Genomic DNA, 13,233 nt, shown 5'->3' with positions numbered 1-13,233 from the left:
GGATTCTTGTGGTTCAACTGAATGATCCTGAAACAGTGACTGAACAGGCAAAGGAGAGCTAAACTGTGAGTGTCTGATTTAGATTGTTAAGTCTTTACTTAAATTTACATTGTATTCACTCTCTTTGTATGCTCTCTATGTCAACATTCACTGTGGTTTCCAAACACGGATACCCCTCTCACTATTCATACCATCAAATGACTCTCTTATTTACAGTGTGTCGGTGTAGTGAGTTTGTACAGGAGACATTGCACACAGACAGACCATAATAAATGCTGAGCCAAGCTTTAATCAGAAAGAACATAACATCAGAGGATTTGGCAATGCTTGACAGAAGTACAGTGATAAATGTGGAAACAAAATTTAAATAATCTGTTCACCGTCAGCGAATGTTTTCCCATCAGTTACACAGAATTGGCAGATTTAACAAACCAAATAGCAACACATCAGATTTATTCTTGAACGTACGACTGCTAATGAGCCACTTCAGTTTTTACAGTCTATATATTTCAAATTACTACATAGTACCAGCGAATGGGCTGGTGCTTATTTAAAACAATGTCAACCTGGGAACTGAACAGTTTGAACTGTATATTGACCCAACATATTCTTTTGTTTTTTAAACTTTAAAGTGTCTCTTTTTCGAGTTGGGTTTGCTCGGGCAGATGGGAAACAAATCAATTTATAGTTTTTAAATCGCCGCAGAGGTGCTTGATGATTGGTCGTCGTAGATATTTTTTTGAGATAAAAAAAAAAAAAATGTATTAAGTAACTAGCATATTATCATAAAGATTTATTCTGCCATTTTGCTCCGGCCCAAATGAAACACACTGGCTGTACTTTTGCAGAGTAGTTTGGAAACTGGGAATCCTTTCAGTATAATTTGAGTCATTAAATCTATCAATACATTTTATTATTAAGCATGCGGTGCTGATTACAATCAGTAAGCTTTATTGGGGCTGCTACTCAGATTCTCAGGTCCTTATCATGTTGTTGTTACCCGGATCAATGCAGTCCCTACCCCCGCCTGCCTCCACGCCTGCCCCCACCTCACGCCTGCCCCCACCTCTACGCCTGCCCCCACCTCTACGCTTGCCCCCACCTCTACGCTTGCCCCCACCTCTACGCTTGCTCCCGCCTCTACGCCTGCCCTTGCCTCTACGCCTGCCCTTGCCTCTACGCCTGCCCTTGCCTCTACGCCTGCCCTTGCCTCTACGCCTGCCCTTGCACTTACGCCCTCTACAACGTGATCTACGTTTGCCGCCTAGGCCTCCAGAGATTTCTAGACCTAGTCCTGTCTCCGTACTTGGTGCTTGGCCTTCGCCTCCAACCATTTCTCCGCCTGGTTCTGTCTCTGTACTTGGTGCTTGGTCTTCGCCTCCACCCGTCTCTCCACTTGATGTGTCCTCTTCACCCTGACTGCTTTGTAAGGGGGAATTTCTTCTGACACGTCGATGCAGGAATAGCGGATTGGATGGCAAGTTGCTGCTAGGAAACAGATACACAAGATGTAAAGAAAGTGTATTTTAAAACAGTATGTTAAAAAGGTATACGAACCAAATTAAACTGTAGACACCAGTCATATAATATAACTACAGTCAGTCTGTGATGTATGTTGTTACTTTGCTATAAAGCACATTTTAACTTTTATTTTGAAAAGTACTTCATGAGTAATGTTTACTTAATCACCAACTCACCTTTGACCCGTGTTGCCATTGTAGCTCGGTGTATAACTGCCAAATGAAAAATATAAACAAAATGTCACTGGAATGTTTGATTGTTTGATTCAGAACAGAAGTTAATAAAGTTAGATAGATGGAAGGATGCACTGATCATAGAATTTACAGAAACAGGCTGAATATGAGAGACAATCAACACACAATATCCCAATTGTAATGTATTAATTTTTAAAGCTAAAAGATTAGCAGCTCCTTTCACTGCTCATTCTTTTATAGTTTGTCATGTTAACTGGTTAGTTTGTTATTTTGAATTTATTGTATTTAAAAAAGAAATGTGATTCAACAAGCCAATCAGATTTGCTTAAAGTCAAAAATGGAGCGTTTCAGACAGAGGGTGAATACAGGTCTGTTAAGACAGTATGAGAAAAAGAATGTGCCTTTTGAACATTAAAGCATGGAAACATGTTCTAGTAAAAACCCAGAATACATTTATGAACTTGAAAATGAACACAACATGTCCCCTTCAACTCTGTCCACAGTGTCCACTTGTCTTAAACCCAATTGGAGAGAACAGAACTGCAGGAATGTTGGTTGTGTTTTGTTTAGAGAAAAGGAGGATGAGTATTTAATACAAGCTAACTCACTTTGGCAAGATCCCAGCAAGTTGGTTCTGGTCTTGTTTTTCAGCCGAACTGTTTCCAACAGACAGCAACAAGCCCAGCGTTACAGCCATCCAGCACAGGCCTGCCATCTGAGTGTTTTTAACAAACATCATTAGGGATAATAATGATATTTATTACAATCTCAAAATGTTTTTAATCTTGGATACCGAATATTTTTGCAGTTTCCACAAAAGTCAACTTTCTATAGAAAAAGGGAAGATCAGAAGTTGTCAAGTTTAAACAGGGTCAGGCTCATGAGAATGCTCACCTTTTTACTGCTGCTGCCAACAAGATGTAAACGCCCTAAAACAGAGAACACACAAAAACCAAATGCTGAGTCAGTTCCCCTTCTTTGTGACTCTTCTTTTAATGTGCTACTGGAACGCTAATTTGTCACAGAAGACAAACATTTCAATGTTCCTTCTAGGGTTGAAACTATCAATTACTGTCTTAATTGATTATTTTCTTGATTAAACGTACTTTGTCTTCTTAATGTCATGTGAAAAATGCCCATTCGTTTTCTAAAGCCAAAGGTGACGTCTTCAAACATCTTGCTCTGTCAGACCAACAGTCCACAACCTGGACATATACGATTTACTATCATATATGATAAACCACACATTTGAGAAGCTGAATATAGAAAACGACTGAAATGACTGTTAATCACAAAAAAATTTATACTAAAAGATATATACATTTTTGTTTTTATGTAACTTACTCGCAGAAAAATGAAATGTCACCTCAATGAGGAAGCATACTGTTTCTAACCTTTAGACGTGTTGGTTGTTGCCTAAGGATGATGTCTGTAAAGCAGCTAACTCATCACAGTCATGGGAATTGAAGAGGAATTCAACACGTCTTTATCGTGTAATTGTTCATCAAAGTTAACATAGTCTTGTTTAATAGGCTTTATGACCTGTTCTTGAACTGAACAGCTTATTAAAGATTCAAAGACTCAGTAAAGAGTAAATATGTAAAAACAACAAGGTTTATAAAACAATAAATTGAGGCAAAAACATGGGTTTACTGTTACTAGAGTCTATCATTTAATCTTGTTCATCAGTTCAAAAGCTTTGTTTTGGAACTTTTGAAAATCACACTGACAAATTCGAACTCTAATACGTCATAAAAAGCAAGCAAAAAATTACTTTTGGTGTTAACAAGGCATGAAACTTCAAACCTCTTATTCTCGATCTTTCAATCCCTCACAACAAATTCTTTGTGAAGAGGAAACCCCCCATTTACCTTATTTCTTTTTGTCTTATGAAATTTTAGTTTTCAAGGAAAATCGTATTACCTGCTTTGGTGGAGAACGATGTTATTATCTGTTTTCTTCTCAGTGCGAGTGGCTGTGGCTGTGAATGCAGTCAGAAGAAAGTGACATTTTTATAAAGGTGGGTTGACCGGTGGCCAAACCCTCAGAATGGAACCATGCCCTTATTTAAGCAAGACTCTTGAGTAACGATGTAGAAGAAAGACATTCTGCTGTCTCATTTAGGAAGTTGAACATCGTACATTTAGTGTTGATACGTAGCCCTCATAACTTATGATTACCTTTTAAGGCCTGCTACTGACTGATTCATTTCTGGGTAGACATAGTTGTAGTCCTTATTAGTCCCAGTCTTGATTGCTAATTTTCATCCTCCTCTGCTGCTGTCTCTTTAGTTGAACCACAAAGTTCCACCAAACAAAATTCAGCTAAACGTCCCCTTAAACTGGAGCTTTAGTCTCTTTTAAGTTGTCTTTAAGATGTCAAGGCAAGACAAATATTTAACATCTCCTGTATGATGACAGAGGGACTGAGGTCCTCAGCATCTGTCCTGGAAATGTCACTAATGAGGAAGCTCATTTTCTTGAGCCTTCAAATGTCCACACATGCTGGGTGTAATTCTTGAGTCAGCTTAGTAAACTATGAGATAAGTAGTTACTTTTTTCACATTAAGTTAAAAATAAAATGTTACCTTTCCTCTTTTTTGTAGATTTCTGAAAATGATCATTTATTTGCAGCTATAGTCTACTCACTGCTACCAGGGGGACCATATACTGTATGAATTGTACTGATTAATTGATTAAAACAAAATATTAATGACCAAAATGGAAACTCAAACAAACGTATTTTGTGGTTGATACCAATATGAACATATGAGAGGTAAAAAAAACTGAAAATGTACCACCCCCTGTTTTTTTACTATTATTTTTTATTTTATTTACATAAGCACATGATATACTTTCAAAATATATTTTTAGTGAGTATTTCTGATGTAAAAAATGTTAAGAAATGGAACACGCAATTCATTTGTTTTAAAGATCAAAACATTTGTAAATGGCGGAAAATCACCAAAATACAAAACACACGCACCTCAAAATCCACATCTACTACCAAATCCCTAGTTGTGGCAAATGTGTTGGCAAACAGATGCCTGCTTACACACAACCAGAAAATATTTGTTTCCAACTTGTGAACGTAAGCCCCATATTTATTCTCCTTTTAGCTTTTTTGGTCTCTACCAAGGCCTGAGAATACAATGTCTCTTAAAGTGGCCCTATTATGCTTTTCCACTTTTCCCCTCTCATTTAGTGTGTTATATATATTTTTTTTTACATGTAAAAGGTCCGTAGAGTGTAAAACTTGAAGTCCACGCCTAAAAGGAGTTACCCTCCCCATCAGAAACACTGCTCCTGAGCTGCCTGAAACAGCTCGATTGAATTCTCCTTCACATCCATAACTTTATGAGGTCATAATGTTACAGAAGAAATTTGCATAAACCTCCATCTAGTTTGGCCAGCCCTCAAACAAAGCTAAGAGAGAAGGAGCTGGAGCTCAGGAGGAAGAATTTGTTTAGCTGCCGTCATGTCGAGAAGACACTGTTTTGCTCTGAGAAAGGAAATGTTCTTTGTATGAACCCCCAAAGGAAGATGTCTTGAAGAATAAGTGGCTAAACTTCATTTTTAATGCATTTTACCGAGGACAACTTTCAAAACTGGACACAGTTCACGGCTTGATTTTCGAAACACTAACTGCTGAAAGATGATGGTGGCTCAGTATCACAACCTCATCAAAGGTGACTAATGTTACTAGCCGGGGTTCAAATGTTAACACGGTGCTCAGCTGTAGCCTCGGCTAACGTTGGCAGCCAATGTTATTGTGTTCTAATGGCTCTCCTAATCAGCTTTAGCCCCACTGCTAACACTGTGTAGAATATGAGGACTGAATATGTCCATTGTGAATAGTGTTCAAGTGAGGAGGTTTGTGATTACAAGCTGTAATGTTACACTTTGTAGCTATTTTCATGACTGTTACTCCACTGTTTCTGCTCTGAGACACTGGGCTCCTTTCATTAAACTGCCAACAATAGGTCAACTAGACACATCCCAGCATAAGATGAACTACGTAAATTTTACTCATAGCGAGACAGCCGGGCTGTATTTGTGTCATAAAATAATATTGAGTCTTTGTGCATGTGCTAACATGCATATTTGGTTTCTGCTGATTTTTCACGGGACATGACTGTTTAGCTTGATAGATGTTGACTTTTTTCATCTGATGCAAGTTAGATTTAATGAATAAATTAGTCTCTGTCTTTTAGAGTACATCACAGAAGGACCCGGTACCGACAAAAGATGGCACACAGACTTCTCAAAGGACGGTATCTGTTGGCACTCAGTTGTCCGGGGTTCTCTGAGGGATACTCACTTGAGAAGATAAGGTATGTTATACATTTAATGTGCTTTAGTGTTTCACTTTAGATATATTACTTACTAACATTGTAGACTTGTGAAATACTGTTATGGGGACTATGGGGAATACAGAGCACTACAGTTTCAAGAAAACACTCCAGGTGTTTGCTGGGATTCTTGTGGTTCAACTTAATGATCCTGAAACAGTGACTGAACAGGCAAAGGAGAGCTAAACTGTGAGTGTCTGATTTAGATTGTTAAGTCTTTACTTAAATTTACATTGTATTCACTCTCTTTGTATGCTCTCTATGTCAACATTCACTGTGGTTTCCAAACACGGATACCCCTCTCACTATTCATACCATCAAATGACTCTCTTATTTACAGTGTGTCGGTGGAGTGAGTTTGTACAGGAGACATTGCACACAGACAGACCATAATAAATGCTGAGCCAAGCTTTAATCAGAAAGAACATAACATCAAAGGATTTGGCAATGCTTGACAGAAGTACAGTGATATATGTGGAAACAAAATTAAATAATCTGTTCACCGTCAGCGAATGTTTTCCCATCAGTTACATAGTAACAGTCATGTGCACTGAGGTCACATTCCCTGTGGTTGGTCAGGTGAACTGGCTGTAACTCAAGACAAAGATACCAAACCTTTAATTGGCAGATTAAACAAACCAAATAGCTTTTCAAGTCTATATATTTCAAATTACTACATAGTACCAGCAAATGGGCTGGTGCTTATTTGAAACAATATCATCTTGGGAATTTGACAACATATTTTTTAGTTTTTTTTTTAAACTTTAAAGTGTCTCTTTTTTCGAGTCGGGTTTGCTCGGGAAGATGGGAAAACAAATCCATTCATAGTATTGACATCGTGGCACAGAAGTGCTTGATGCTTTGTCGTCATGAGAAATGTATTAAGTAACTAGCAAAATAAAGATCAATTATGACATTTTGCTCCGGCCCAAATGAAACACACTGGCTGTACTTTTGCAGAGTAGTTTGGAAACTGGGAATCCTTTCAGTATCACTGCCACTGCAGGCATTAAGAGAATTTGAGTCATTAAATATATAAAAACATATTATTATTAAGCATGCAGTGCTGATTACAATTCATAAGCTTTATTGGGGCTGCTATTGAGATTCTCAGGTCCTTATCATGTTGTTGTTACCCGCATCAATGCAGTCCCTACCCCCGCCAGCCTCTACGCCTGCCCCCGCCGCTACGCCTGCCCCAGCCTCTACACCTGCGCCTGCCTCTACCCATGCCCCAACCTCTACGCATGCCCCCGCCTCTACGCCTGCCCCAGCCTCTACGCATGCCTCTGCCTTTGCGCATGCTCCCTGCGCATGCCTACCCCAGCCTCTACGCCTACCCCAGCCTCTACGCCTACCCCAGCCTCTACGCATGCCTCCGCCTCTGCGCATGCTCCCTCCTCTACGCCTACCCCAGCCTCTACGCCTACCCCAGCCTCTGCGCATGCCTCCACCTCTGCGCATGCTCCCTCCTCTACGCCTACCCCAGCCTCTACGCCTACCCCAGCCTCTACGCCTACCCCAGCCTCTGCGCATGCCTCTGCCTTTGCGCATGCTCCCTGCTCTACGCCTACCCCAGCCTCTACGCCTACCCCAGCCTCTACGCCTACCCCAGCCTCTACGCATGCCTCCGCCTCTGCGCATGCTCCCTCCTCTACGCCTACCCCAGCCTACGCCTACCCCAGCCTCTGCGCATGCCTCCACCTCTGCGCATGCTCCCTCCTCTACGCCTACCCCAGCCTCTACGCCTACCCCAGCCTCTACGCCTACCCCAGCCTCTGCGCATGCCTCCGCCTCTGCGCATGCTCCCTCCTCTACGCCTACCCCAGCCTCTACGCCTGCTTCCACGTCTGCGCATGTTTCCACCTCTGCGCATGCTCCTTCCTCTACGCCTACCCCAGCCTCTACGCCTACCCCAGCCTCTACGCCTGCTTCCACGTCTGCGCATGTTTCCACGTCTGTGCATGTTTCCGCCTCTACGCATGCCCCAGACTATATGACTGCCCCAGCCTCTGCGCATGCTCCCTCCTCTACGCCTACCCCAGCCTCTGCGCATGCATGCTCCCCTCTGCGCCTACCCCTCCTCTACGCCTACCCCAGCCTCTACGCCTGCTTCCACGTCTGCGCATGTTTCCACGTCTGTGCATGTTTCCGCCTCTACGCATGCCCCAGCCCCCCCTCTAGACATGCCCCAGCCTCTGCGCATGCTCCCTCCTCCTCTGCCCCAGCCTCTGCGCATGCTCTGCCCTCCCCTCTACTCATGCCTACCCCAGCCTCTGCGCTGCCTCCGCCTCTGCGCATGCTCCCTCCTCTACGCCTACCCCAGCCTCTACTCCTACCCCAGCCTCTACGCCTGCTTCCACGTCTGCGCATGTTTCCACGTCTGTGCATGTTTCCGCCTCTACGCATGCCCCCGCCTCTACGCATGCCCCAGACTATATGACTGCCCCAGCCTCTGCGCATGCTCCCTCCTCTACGCCTACCCCAGCCTCTGCGCATGCCTCCGCCTCTGCGCATGCTCCCTGCCCTCTACGCCTACCCCAGCCTCTACTCCTACCCCAGCCTCTACGCCTGCTTCCACGTCTGCGCATGTTTCCACGTCTGTGCATGTTTCCGCCTCTACGCATGCCCCCGCCTCTACTCATGCCCCAGACTATATGACTGCCCCAGCCTCTGCGCATGCTCCCTCCTCTACGCCTACCCCAGCCTCTACGCCTGCTTCCACGTCTGCGCATGTTTCCACGTCTGTGCATGTTTCCACGTCTGTGCATGTTTCCACGTCTGTGCATGTTTCCGCCTCTACGCATGCCCCCGCCTCTACCCATGCCCCAGACTATATGACTGCCCCAGCCTCTGCGCATGCTCCCTCCTCTACGCCCAGCCCAGCCTCTGCGCATGCCTCCGCCTCTGCGCATGCTCCCTCCTCTACGCCTACCCCAGCCTCTACTCCTACCCCAGCCTCTACGCCTGCTTCCACGTCTGCGCATGTTTCCACGTCTGTGCATGTTTCCGCCTCTACGCATGCCCCCGCCTCTACTCATGCCCCAGACTATATGACTGCCCCAGCCTCTGCGCATGCTCCCTCCTCTACGCCTACCCCAGCCTCTACGCCTGCTTCCACGTCTGCGCATGTTTCCACGTCTGTGCATGTTTCCGCCTCTACGCATGCCCCCGCCTCTACCCATGCCCCAGACTATATGACTGCCCCAGCCTCTGCGCATGCTCCCTCCTCTACGCCCAGCCCAGCCTCTGCGCATGCCTCCGCCTCTGCGCATGCTCCCTCCTCTACGCCTACCCCAGCCTCTACTCCTACCCCAGCCTCTACGCCTGCTTCCACGTCTGCGCATGTTTCCACGTCTGTGCATGTTTCCGCCTCTACGCATGCCCCCGCCTCTACTCATGCCCCAGACTATATGACTGCCCCAGCCTCTGCGTATTCTCCCTCCTCTACGCCTACCCCAGCCTCTACGCCTGCTTCCACGTCTGCGCATGTTTCCACGTCTGTGCATGTTTCCGCCTCTACGCATGCCCCCGCCTCTACCCATGCCCCAGACTATATGACTGCCCCAGCCTCTGCGCATGCTCCCTCCTCTACGCCTACCCCAGCCTCTACGCCTGCTTCCACGTCTGCGCATGTTTCCACGTCTGTGCTTGTTTCCGCCTCTACGCATGCCCCCGCCTCTACCCATGCCCCAGACTATATGACTGCCCCAGCCTCTACGCCTGCTTCCACGTCTGTGCATGTTTCCACGTCTGCGCATGTTTCCACGTCTGTGCATGTTTCCGCCTCTTCGCATGCCCCAGACTATATGACTGCCCCAGCCTCTGCGCATGCCCCCGCCTCTACTCATGCCCCAGACTATATGACTGCCCCAGCCTCTGCGTATTCTCCCTCCTCTACGCCTACCCCAGCCTCTACGCCTGCTTCCACGTCTGCGCATGTTTCCACGTCTGTGCATGTTTCCGCCTCTACGCATGCCCCCGCCTCTACCCATGCCCCAGACTATATGACTGCCCCAGCCTCTACGCCTGCTTCCACGTCTGCGCATGTTTCCACCTCTGCGCATGCTCCCTCCTCTACGCCTACCCCAGCCTCTACGCCTGCTTCCACGTCTGTGCATGTTTCCACGTCTGCGCATGTTTCCACCTTTTCTACATCTGCGGCCTCCTCTACACTTGTTATGCCTTCTAACCTTGCCTTCCCCCATTCCTCTGCCATCGCCTGTTCCTTCGCCTATGCCTCCACCCGTTTCTCCACCTGGTGCCGTCTCTTTACCTGGGGCTACACCTCCACCCATTTCTCCACCTGGTGCTGTCTCTTTGTCTGTGCCTGTTGGTGGGACTGAACCGTCTTCATCACCTGCGCCCTGCTCTTTATTAGACTGGGCATTGTTTGCCACACATGAGGGCGTAACATCTCCACCCGATGAGCAGCAGGTGCACTGAAAAGGATCATCTCCAGGTTTAAAACAACGGAATATATGGCCTAGCCCGAGTTTAGAAATGACAAGATGCTTAAAGGATTCAGCTGGTTGAGACTTGTCCGCGGCAGGAACGACGGCTACTTTAGAAAACGCAAACGCATAACTGCTCCACTTCTGAATGACAATTTTGATCTTGTCAGCGATGTCGTCCTCGTTAGTTGAACACGTCGGACCACATGGGTATTCTTTGGAGTAGATGACGAGGAAATGACCCTGGCTGTTTGTCGTGAGGTTTTGTATGCTTTCTAGTACTGCCTCTGGTTGTGCCGCTGCCACCACCCGGGTGCCCAGGTACACTTGACCCTCCGACACAGTTTGTTCCACTTTGTCCGCTGGGTCGTCCTGAAAGACTTCCTGAAGTTTATTTATGTCTTGGTTCTCTGGGATGTTCACAGCCACACTGAAGGCGCCAGAGAGTGCATACCTGCCAAAGGAAAACATTTAATAAGTATCGTGGGTTCAAGTTCAGGTAATTTATTGCCATATGCACAACAATTGCAGGGAAGCAGTCATTTGTAATGGAATTCTAAGATCTCCTTCCTCGAACAATTCGCATTAAATATGTAAAAAGAAACTCACGCAAGTAAAAAAAAAAAGTTCAACTATAACATAGATAACATTTTACATATAATAATATCTTTGTGGAAGACAGGTGTACAGTAATTACATGATGATCACAAAATGTTTTAAAATTGTTTTATCAAACTATTTATCATAAACTATGTGAGATAACTTGCGTCACTTCGTTGACTCACTGTGGTCCGACATGGAAGTTCTGCTAGTTGATCCCTGCACTTATATCTGATTAAAATATTGAAATCACTCGACGTGTTTGGCAACGATAAGTTTTCATGATTCTTTTATTCAATGCTTGAATTACTGTTTCTGCAAACTGCAGTGTAACATTGTAATCTGTTACTGCTTGGTATACAGCGGTGGAAATACATAAAATATCTAATTGTACATTTTAAACAGTACTATTTATTTTTCAATTTTATTCTTAATTGTGAAGCTGTTGTAAATTGTAAAGTCAGTTCAAATATGAGCGCTATAAATGACTCATTAATCAACCTCCACACATTAAGTAATGATGACTCGGATATCCCCGCGGCGATGGTTAATATCTGGTGGTTATGGTTTATACTGTAAAATGGTAGTATAGATAAAAAGTTTGAACTGGGAATTGTGAATACACAGTTATATTTATGATAAATTCAGAATTGTAATGGATCGATGAAATTAAACAGTTTTGGTGTAGTCTGCGACTTCACTGAGTTTGGGATACTGTCGATTAACCCGTCCCTGGCAGTCTAAAATGAAACAATTCGGTAGGACCAGAGAGGATGTGAAAGTTAATTTAGTAGTATTTAGGTAAAGAAAACAACTTTTACTGTGTTAGAAGACTAAATCAAGTTTAGCAAAAATCAGCATACAAAGAAATAGATATTGAGATGAATTGAATGCATTTCAAAAACCAAGTGCTTCTTTCTAGAATCTCCGTTCCACACAGATGTTTGAATAGTAGTAGTAGCAGTAGTGTAGTAGTAGCAGTATTAGTAGTAGACTCCATAGAAAAGACATAGAGCATTAGTCTTTGTGGACTTACTCCTTCTTGATGCATTCTATGACACTTTTGAGCCAGTTCTGGTCCACAGCATCTGAACTGCCTCCAGCAGACAGGAAGACGGTCAGCACCACGGCCAGCCAGCGCAGGCCAGCCATCTGCACACAGTTCAGGTTTAATAACACACAGCAGTGTCACAAAACCCGATAATAAACAACGACAAAAATGAGAACTAAACCAAAAAAATAAAACGTTCTGACCCTGTTAATCCCATTTGACACAATGTTGGATAACAGTTCAAATATTTTTTTTGCAGAGTCTTCTGAGAGGATTATTAAATAACTCACCGTTACCTCCGTGGCCAGCAGGCTCTGCCGGTTCTAACGCCCTACAGAAAGGACACAAATAGCAGAGACAAGCATGAAGAGCACAAATACTATTTCATATTCAGGGGTGCAAAACTGAACCGAAAAAAAACTGAACCGTTCAATGCAATCCGAACCGAACCCTTGAACCACTATTAAATGGCCAGCTTATTATTTGATGGTGTCAGAGACATAGAACAGACAATTATCTGAACATAGGCCTACTTGACCATTTTGTAGCCTGCCTTATTTCATGCACATGCACATGCACACACACACACACACACACACACACACACACACACACACACACACACACACACACACACACACACACACACACACTTTATATTTGTATTTCTATAAATGTTTGGAAATCTGTAAACAGGCTTTTTAGAAACCCTGCTCACAATCAGGCGTCTCCACAGCAGATAGAAATAACAAAATCACGTGTACTCATGTGCATTTCAGAGGTGAAATTATTAGTTGATGAATTGATTAGTCCATTGACCAACAGATAATCAGCAATAATTCTAACAAATTCTCATTTTTTTTTCAGTATTTTGCATGTTGGACTTTTGGCAAAAAAAAAATATCTCGAAGATGTAATCTCACCTGTGCTTATCACTTATTTTCTAACACTTCACAGATCAAATTATTAATCATGAAAATATTCAGCATAATGATCATGTATGAAAAGAATCATTAGCTGCAGTCCATTTTGCCCTGAGCAGTAAAAATGTCCACCTTTTCT

The 13,233-nt window shown here is 44.1% G+C and overlaps 1 protein-coding gene across 1 annotated transcript; it reads right to left on the bottom strand.

Annotated features, from left to right (window-relative positions):
- Window positions 1-271: 271 nt before the first annotated feature.
- On the bottom strand, window positions 272-3,731 carry LOC129095851 (methyl-CpG-binding domain protein 2-like). Its single transcript, XM_054604435.1, has 5 exons — window positions 3,639-3,731; window positions 2,610-2,644; window positions 2,324-2,430; window positions 1,698-1,733; window positions 272-1,488 (listed from the first exon to the last, which is right to left on the bottom strand). The coding sequence occupies exons 3-5, from the start codon at window positions 2,428-2,430 to the stop codon at window positions 975-977; spliced, it is 657 nt and encodes a 218-aa protein (XP_054460410.1). The 5' UTR covers window positions 2,610-2,644; window positions 3,639-3,731; the 3' UTR covers window positions 272-974.
- Between the last annotated feature and the right edge of the window lie 9,502 nt (window positions 3,732-13,233).

The sequence above is a fragment of the Anoplopoma fimbria genome, chromosome 9 (assembly GCF_027596085.1).
Source record: "Anoplopoma fimbria isolate UVic2021 breed Golden Eagle Sablefish chromosome 9, Afim_UVic_2022, whole genome shotgun sequence".
In the NCBI taxonomy this organism is placed as follows: Eukaryota; Metazoa; Chordata; class Actinopteri; order Perciformes; family Anoplopomatidae; genus Anoplopoma; species Anoplopoma fimbria.
This window is presented reverse-complemented; position numbering and strand designations above follow the sequence as displayed.

Bases quoted from the DNA above. Each gene is read 5' to 3' on its own strand.
- LOC129095851 (XM_054604435.1), bottom strand. From the start codon at position 2,430: ATGGCAGGCCTGTGCTGGATGGCTGTAACGCTGGGCTTGTTGCTGTCT. The intron at 1,734-2,323 runs GTGAGTTAGCTT...TTCATTTGGCAG, and splicing joins CTTGCTGGGATCTTGCCAAA to TTATACACCGAGCTACAATG. The intron at 1,489-1,697 runs GTGAGTTGGTGA...TCTGTTTCCTAG, and splicing joins AATGGCAACACGGGTCAAAG to CAGCAACTTGCCATCCAATC.